Source organism: Siniperca chuatsi, linkage group LG8 (genome assembly GCF_020085105.1).
Source record: "Siniperca chuatsi isolate FFG_IHB_CAS linkage group LG8, ASM2008510v1, whole genome shotgun sequence".
Classification (NCBI taxonomy): Eukaryota; Metazoa; Chordata; class Actinopteri; order Centrarchiformes; family Sinipercidae; genus Siniperca; species Siniperca chuatsi.
Window position 1 is genome coordinate 30,295,654 of NC_058049.1, and position 8,900 is coordinate 30,304,553.

Below are 8,900 nucleotides of genomic sequence, written 5' to 3' on the forward strand. Positions count from 1 at the left end.
TTATAGAGCACCCTGAGGAACATGTGGTGGAAAACATGTTGATGTGGAAACCTATGCAAACAGATTGCTAAACCGAGCGGTGGAAGGGGTTAATAAAGGGTTAAGGGAAAAACATATTTGACACTAGAATGTGTGTCCTCTCCTGTGTGGTGCACATAACAGAGTGACAATTAGCCACTCAGAGCAGTGTCTGAATGAACTGTGCAAGCACCATTTGATAACTGATACATAATTATGTATAGACCAGGAAAAGTAGAGGTTTGCTGATGTGAGTTAAAACAGATCAAGCTAAAAAAAAAAACCATCAAATTATTTAAATTGACCAAAAAAGTGCTAATCTGATAAAAGAAAAAAAAACTGTCAAAAAAATATTGTGATGAATAAAAAGGAAATAAACGTCACGGGAAAAGTGAATAAAAAAAGAGATATGTAGCTGTAAAATTGTATTTTGCTGTCATATGGAATTTTGTTTTTGCTGCTTGCCTCGTTTTTTTGCCTGTTTTCCAGTGTTATGACGTATATTATGTATATCTATGCTAAGACTTTATGTAAAATGTACTTTGAAACCAAACCTGGAACAACTCGTGCAACCTTGACAGCACTGTTTGTTACTCCAGTTGAATAATTAACAGAGAAACCGCCCTGACTCCTGACACCACAGAGCCTTCGTCTGCTTGTATAATGGCTTTAGAACATTAACTCCAGATCAGATCAAAAAGACCACTAAAGAAGGGGAGATGCAGGAGGATTCACAGAAAAGACCTTTTACTGTACATGAAGCAATGTTCGTGAGAAAATGTGGGAGGTAAACTTTCCAACTTATCAACAATACCAATGACGTCTTTAGCTACACCTTTACTGTAGTTATAACGGGAAAATGTGGCTTTGGTATTCAAATACTGCTTCCACACACTCATGCCATTTGAAATTCGCTGCTCTCATTTGCCAGAAGCTTATACTGACTTTTAATAAAAAAGTGAAGCTGATACAGGTGACTTTGGAAAATATATTTGTATCAATGAGATAAATGTTCATTTGTGAATTGAGATGATGATCCTGCTCGCCTTAACCCTACTCATTCTTCAGGCTGACAGGCTGATCTAGGCCAGGCTGCCCTGATGGATTTACAGGGCTAGTTTTCAGGGGGAAGGTGATGTCATTTGAGAAGAACACTTTGCGTAGACAGCATAGGGAACATGTGCGGAGGGGCGTGCGTAGATATATAGGCCTACGCGTAGATACTGCACCGGCCGCTGCGTCACTGCCTCCTGATGCATGTAAGTGTCAAGGCAGGAGGTGCATCCACTGTTAAAATCATCACAACTCGCTGGATTTTCAACCGATTTTCAAGCCGTTTGGTTTGTTACAAATGCCAGACATGTATTTATGATACGGGATACTTAAAATAAGATTTTAAGAACCAATATTTCTATAGTAGCCAGTAATATTTGAGATAAACTTACCCTTTGTAATTAGTTTGTAAGTATATTCTTTTTTTCTTAATGCATTGCAAAATGGCTGCCATGATCTAATTTTGTTTACAGTTTTGTAAATAAATAAATACTTAATTTAAAAAAGACACAGTTACACCAACCACTAAAGTTAAAAGATTAAGTAGGCTAAATTTCTGGCCGGCTTCACAATTCTGTTTTTAATTAAAATCATATCATTTACATTTTAGGTCACACATTATTTACAAAGATTATATATAGAGTGCATCAGCTGTGCAGAGTTGCAGTGTAGCAGGTAAGTTACTTTTGTAGCTGCAATTCAGGCACATAAGTTACTGTATGTCACATTAGCGCCATGAAACAGGTGTAAACACTTTAAAGTAGATCATTTAGGACTAACATACTTATCACAATAATACATAAGGCATTTTCTTTACCTGACGTAAGTTAGCTTCATTTAGTATCAGGACAGTCACTTAACATTATGCTATCTTAAAAGGATTACTTTTTGTGATCTATAAGATTCAACACAATGGCAGCAGTAAATTATTATAAAATAACATCTCATCTGTGAAATATTATTCCCTGTAGCTTGATTTTGGCATTTATTTCCTTAGAACATCCAAAAACAGTGCAAAAATCTGACATTTTCTACTATTTGAACTGGCCGGAACCATGGATATATTATTAGAACATCCATGGCCGGAACCCCGCTGCAAGATGGCGGCTGATTGGGTTGATTATGCAAAGTCAACGCCCTCTTCTCGCAGGTTTCTGCCTCTTTGGTACAAGTGTCAGTGCGGCTCGAACCACTTATGACATGAGGGGGATCATTGAATATAGCTTTTTTAAATTTAGACTTTTATCCATTTGCGAAGGAAAATAAAAGAGTTAGATACATTTCCAACGAAGTATATTCAATTCTTATAGTATATAGTCAATTCAAACATATGTCGGTGCCCTCGTCAAAGCATTATGGACTAGCCCACCATTGGCCAACCCCTCAGTAGCCGGTGTTCCGTGACTCACTGGAAAAATGATGTAACTTTTGCCGGCTTTCTGTTACCTTCAAAAGTACAAAGAGAAAAGGAAGTTTATCCTGTCAAACCGCGTGTAGGGGGAACATTCTCAAGCATTTTGTTGAATAAATGGCTCGGTTTCGTTACTTTAGGTGAAAAGACAGCGGCACACTGCCACTAACTTACAGTACTATCTCCGTTAGACTCAGTAAAGAATGAATCCAGCTCGTCGCTGTTCGGCGTTATTGAGAAAACTGTGTGTGTCCTCGTTGGGGGGACCGACAGAGAGGAGACCATTTTCACCGGGAGCAGTGTCAGGCCCGGCGGGAACACGGAACTGTCACCCCGGTGTCGGAAGAGGGAGAGTCAAAGGGACCTATCCCCAGATGAAGCCGAGCGGAGCATCCACCACTGGGGCAGCAGCAGGTACTGTACACCTCAGTGTTTCATGAAGTATTCACCAACAGTAATACTATAACTAGAGTTGGCCTTTCTACCAAACTACGTTCAAAAATGTGAACGATTAAAGTGCGCTTACTCATCAGTATCTGACGTGTCATCCTCCATGACTCAAAATGTGGTTTCTGAGTAGAAGCCATGGTAGTTCTACAATTCGTCATATAATACAGTCCATGTGGCAATAGCTATCTCTATTCAATTTCACAAACCTACTCATTCTTTTCATTATACCTTTTGGTAAATTTGGTGTGAAATACTGAAAGAACAGCTTATTCTTACTTTATCGAGTTTTTACCACACTAAGGCACTGATGAATGTACCTTTTTTGACACACATGTAAAACGGAGCAATTGTTGTCATTTCATATGTGAAGCTGTTGATAACTGTCATCTATGCTCAGGATTCCCACACTGACCTCTGCCCTATACCTATATGGACCCATCTCAAACTACTACCAGTAGGAACTAATATATTAAGCTCAAATGGCTTTAAAAGGGTGTGTAAACAAAATACCTCTGAAGCAACCAGGAAAAGGTTCCGAGTGGTTGAGGTTAGACAGGGCATATGCAAACAGTTACAGTATGTTTCTACACAGGACCGGGGTGACAGATCGTTCCTTAAAATTGTAATTTCCTGGTCTACTAGTCATGTCAGCTTCTGAACAATATGAACTGAGAGCTACATTTACTGCAAAGCTTTTCTAAACCCAAAACCATAGATATCTATAAAAGCATTTTCATTAAGTGAAGCTTCCTGTTAGACACCTGCCGTCTGGCATCTCCAGGACCAAACACACTGACTGGCACAATGGGGCTGCAACTAGCAATTCTTTTCATTACTGATTAAACTGTTGACTTTTTTTTTTTAATTAAAGGTTTAGTTTATAGAAGGTCTTGTTTTGTCTGACCAACAGTACAAAACCCAAAGATATTCAATATACAATGATATAAAACAGTGAAAAACAGCAAATCCTCATATTAAAAAAACATTTGACATTTTTGCTTGATAAACGACCACAATTTCCTTGACCTCAAGATGACATTTTCAAATGTCTTGTGTCCAACCAACAGTCAGAACTCAAAGATGTTCAGTTTACTATAATGTAAGACAAAGAAAAGCAAATATTCACATTTGAGATGCTGCAACCAACAAATATGGGGTATTGTTGCTTAAAAAATGATTGAAACCATCACGTTTGCATTTTCTGCTAGATAAAAGACTTTAGACTTTAGACTCTTTAGTGTTGGAGCTTAGCGAATCCTGGTATACTGTCAGACAGGAACATATCCAAAATGGAACCAGTATTTTATTGGCTTTTACATTTGACATGCAATATTTACTGTAAAACTGACATGTTATGACTGTAGGAACTGGAGGAAAGCCTGATTTTAATGAAATATCAGCCTTCAAAAACTTGTGCTGGTTAAATGCGAGCCAGTCAGGAACCAGCATTTGGGTCAAAGTCTTTAAGCAGCTCTAACCAGGTTGAAGGTCTGTTTTAGGTATTGTCACAAGGACACAGGTCAGGTCTCTAGTTTCATGCCTGTGGTCAGGTCAAGCTCATGAACGTTCCCACATGGCCTGGGTCAGCAGTAAAATGGTGCCTTAAATTAGCCACTTTAATAGTTTCTGTGTTTGAGGCATAGACTGTATATAGAGATGGAAGACACGTCTCCTCTTCCTCCCGCTGTACAAAACTGAAGCCAAAATGTCCCGGATACGGGAGCAGCCATCTTGCTGGTGACGTCATTTGGAGCCAGAGTCTGCAGTAGTGATCGGAGTTGGAGCCGTGGTATCGAAGTCCCGCCCACACACCCGGCCGACTCAGTCGCGAGCAGAGCTCAGCTGTCAATCATGATGTGAAACCCCTTTTATAGCATCATAACTAATTAAAACCAAACTTAAAAGAAAAAAGAACGCTCAAACACACATCAGCCTGATAAGAACTACCTAAACTGACAGAAAAAATGTATTTGATGTTTACTTTGAGTTTTTAGTTTGGCTCATCAACTAACATGGAGGGGGCGGGGTTTATGACCTGTACTGCAGCCAGCCACCAGGGGGCGGTCAGTGTGTTTTGGCTTCACTTTTGGGGAGCTGCCATGTTATCCATCTTTATATACAGTCAATGGTTAGAGGCCTTTAGATGCTAAAACTCTTAATCTAACTCCATGTAGATCTTTACTGGCCTCCATCTGTAATGGGATTGGTCAGGCCGAGTTACATAACCATCAAGTAAAGATGCCGTGGGTCAAGGGAGAGGGCACACTAAGGTTAAATCAATCAGTCAGGCCTGTATTAGCTTCCATTCAAAAGTGAAATCTTTGGAGTTAGTGTCGACACAACAGCACTAAAGCTAAAACATAAAACTGATCTGATGACTGTGATGAAGTTACGTCTGTCTGCGTACAGCTATAAAATCATAGGATTCAGGGCAGTTACGTTTGTCACGTGCAAATATTATAAACACACTTGCTTAATCAGATAAGGATAGGGTTAGGTACCGAACTCGGTACTTTTAAGTGTTCCGACCGAATTACGTCAGTACTACAGAGTACCGATTCACGTTAAATCAATCGGTGCCAAATTTCGGTACCTGAGAGCGCATCTGGGTGAGAGAGTAAAGTATAGAGAGAAATAGAGGGGGCGAGACTACGTCACCCCTGCTGCTCGTTCAAGTCACAGGGACACGTGTGTGTGCGTAGTGAGTGTGTGGTTGAACAAGAGAGAGTGGAAGAGAGCGACGGTGAATGCGAGCGGTGCAGAGGAAAAGGTGAGCATTGAAGTCAATCTGGCAGTAAATGTACAGTGTAGGTTACAGTTTGTCAAAGAAAAGTAAAGCTCCCGTCCATTGTTTTTCAACTGCTGGAATAGCGTCGCTATGACGATCAGCTCCACCTACGTTGAGGGGGTACTTTCTGCTATCTAAATCACACACTGGGGCAGCATTATGCTGCTGTTATTTGGTTCAGTGTAAAAAAAAATTTTTAAAAAAAGAAGCAAAGCAGACGTAATGACGGCTCTTCTTTACGGCAAGAGTCAGGGCAATGGCGAGCTGAAAGCGGTCGCACATGTGGTTACATAAGCTGGCCAGGGCAACACATCTAACCTGAGGCAACACCTGGTCAAACACAAAACATATCTAAAAGCTGAAGAGGGTAGCCTACCGTGTTTCATAGCCTGAAAGCCAAGTTCCGCGCAGCAGCCGCAGCTAACGTTAGCATGCCTACAGCCAGCAGGAAGAAGTTAACTTACCCTCTATGGATGACTAAACTTGGCAGTGAGGTAAAATGTTCTAAATAAATAATGTTGGAATTGAAAAGTTTTGACTTATTTTTTACAACTGAAATTACATTTTTGTTAATACAGAGAAAGTAAAGTACCGAAAAAAGGTACTGTTGGGTACTGGTACCGAATTCTTGGTACCCGTACCGGTACTGGTATCGGTTCAAATGTGAACGGTACCCAACCCTAGATGAGACAGTTAATCTTTGTACATGGTCAAAAATGGTCAACATGAAAGATTTTAGTAATGATTATTAGAGGTTTCAACTCAAACAATGGTTGTCAGTAACATCCTTAAGTGTCAGATGTCTTTCTTTCAGTGGAATTCAGCCGTTCCACAGACAGCTCAGTTTCTAATGTCACATACATATACTTCATCCTTCACCCTCCGCGGGTGGTCTCATCCTTCGAGCTCGGGTCCTCTACCAGAGGCCTGGGAGCTTGAGGGTTCTGCACAGTATCTTGGCTGTTCCTAGTACTGCACTTTTCTGGACCGAGATGTCTGGTGTTCTTCCAGGGATCTGCTGTAGCCACTCCTCCAGTTTGGGGGTCACTGCCCCGAGTGCTCCGATGACCACGGGCACCACTGTTGCCTTCACCTTCCAGGCCTTCTCCAGCTCTTCTCTGAGCCCTTGGTATTTCTCTAGTTTCTCATGTTCCTTTTTCCTGATGTTGCCATCACTTGGTATTGCCACATCAACCACAACGGCTTTCCTCTCCTTCTGCCACCACCACGATGTCAGGTTGGTTCCCCATTACCATTCTGTCAGTCTGGATCTGGAAGTCCCACAGGATCTTGGCTCGGTCATTCTCTACCAGCTTTGGAGGTTTTTCCCACTTTGACCTCAGGGTTTCCAGTCCATACTCCGTGCAGATGTTCCTGTACACTATGCCAGCCACTTGGTTATGGCGCTCCATGTATGCTTTCCCTGCCAGCATCTTACACCCTGTGGTAGATCTGGGCCTCTATTGCTCTGGTGCTCAGGGCCTGCTCCTGTGCAGCCATGATGAGTGCCTCTGTGCTGTCCTTCAATCCAGCCCGCTCTAGCCATTGGTAGGATTTCTTGATATCAGCCACTTCAGTTATGTTCCGGTGGTACATCCCATGTAGGGGTTTGTCCTCCCATGATGGTCCCTCCTCCAGCACCTCTTCCTCTGTTCCCCATTGCCTGAGACATTCACTGAGCATGTCATCTGTTGGGGCCTTATCTTGGATGTACTTGTGGATCTTGGATGTTTCATCCTGGATAGTGGTTCTCACACTCACTAGTCCACGGCCGCCTTCCTTACGGCTAGCGTACAGTCTCAGGGTGCTGGATTTGGGATGGAACCCTCCATGCACGGTGAGGAGCTTTCGTGTCTTAACGTCTGTGGTCTGTATCTCTTCCTTTGGCCACCTTATTATTCCCGCAGGGTATCTGATCACTGGCAGGGCGTAGCTGTTTATTGCCTGGGTATGTGTGTGTGTGTGTGTGTGTGTGTGTGTATATATACACACACACATATATATATATATATATATATATATATATATATATATATATAACCCTTCATTCATTTTTCACCCTGTATCACTTAATCCAATATGTCGATCTGGTAAATCACTTAATTGGCATGTGGTTGCCACAGCAGAGGAGACGATGACCTGGAATTTGATCTATGTCTGCGGAACCAGCACCAAGCAGCACAGTTTTGTTTATTATTCAACAACAGCTTCATTCAGTCCTGGAACTGGATTTCTGCCAGCATGTGCCCTTTTCTTTGGCAAAGAGAAAAAAACAACAGTGAGTACAGCTTTGGGGTGGGGCTCTGATGGTGACATGCTTCCCGTTGATGGCACCAAGACACAGAGGAAACTTCCAGAAATCCAGTGCAATGTCCCTATACTGTGTCTGGGACGGGAAGGGGACAAATTCTGCCTGCGGTGTTCCAAATTGCCTGTCACACCTCAGGAAAGATCTTTGATGCAGGGCAACTGCCCAGTCTGTAACTTGCAGCTAGACTTAGCCGAGAACAACCAGTAGCTAAATTGTCACTGCTAACCCGTCCGCCACATTGATCGGAGCTCTGTGTGTTCTCAGATGTAGGATGCGTTGACCGATGCTACGTGACAAAAAATCATATTTGGCGGCAGACATCCGAAAGATGAAGGTGCTTCTCCTCGTCCATTGCACACATTTCCTGCACCAACGTGCTGAACTCGCTGTCTTTGGTCCTGTTGTCATTGAGCGGCCGCACACACCACTTTCTTGCTTTCCGCACTTTTCTTTTTTTTTATCTAATTGCGCTAATTACAGCAAACAATGCAGGTCTTTCGCCATTTTGATTAGATTCGTAGTGCGCATGCGCGGAATCGCCAATCTACTGTGTATGTGTGGAATGCATCCTCCAAGCGGACTCCAGAAAGTAGTATAAACAGAATTACTACGCGTCTGCAGCTGTCCACGTACGCATATAAACCAGGCTTAATACATAGTATGGCATAGTAAGGTATTTAAAATACTTCTTATTAGTCATCATCATGTTTTCTTGTTAATTGGGGCTGCACGATATGGTAAAAAAAAATCATATAGTGATTATTTTGACAGATACATTTTGCTCTGCATACCACTGAAGCAGTATTAGGATCATCAAGTGTGGATTCAATTATCAGGTTGGTGTTATTGTATAGTTTTTCTTACAACTG

General features: G+C 41.9%; 1 protein-coding gene across 3 annotated transcripts in view; it reads left to right on the forward strand.

Moving 5' to 3' along the window:
* Positions 1-2,271: 2,271 nt before the first annotated feature.
* The window catches only part of nocta (nocturnin a), a 16,756-nt gene continuing 10,127 nt past the window's right edge, over positions 2,272-8,900 (forward strand). Inside the window, exon 1 of one of the 3 annotated variants that reach the window (XM_044204571.1) lies at positions 2,272-2,896. In XM_044204571.1, the coding sequence (XP_044060506.1) occupies positions 2,686-2,896 (211 nt within the window). In that variant the 5' untranslated portion in view covers positions 2,272-2,685. The remainder of the gene's footprint in view (positions 2,897-8,900) is intronic. The other 2 variants (XM_044204572.1, XM_044204574.1) reach the window with 2 other exon arrangements.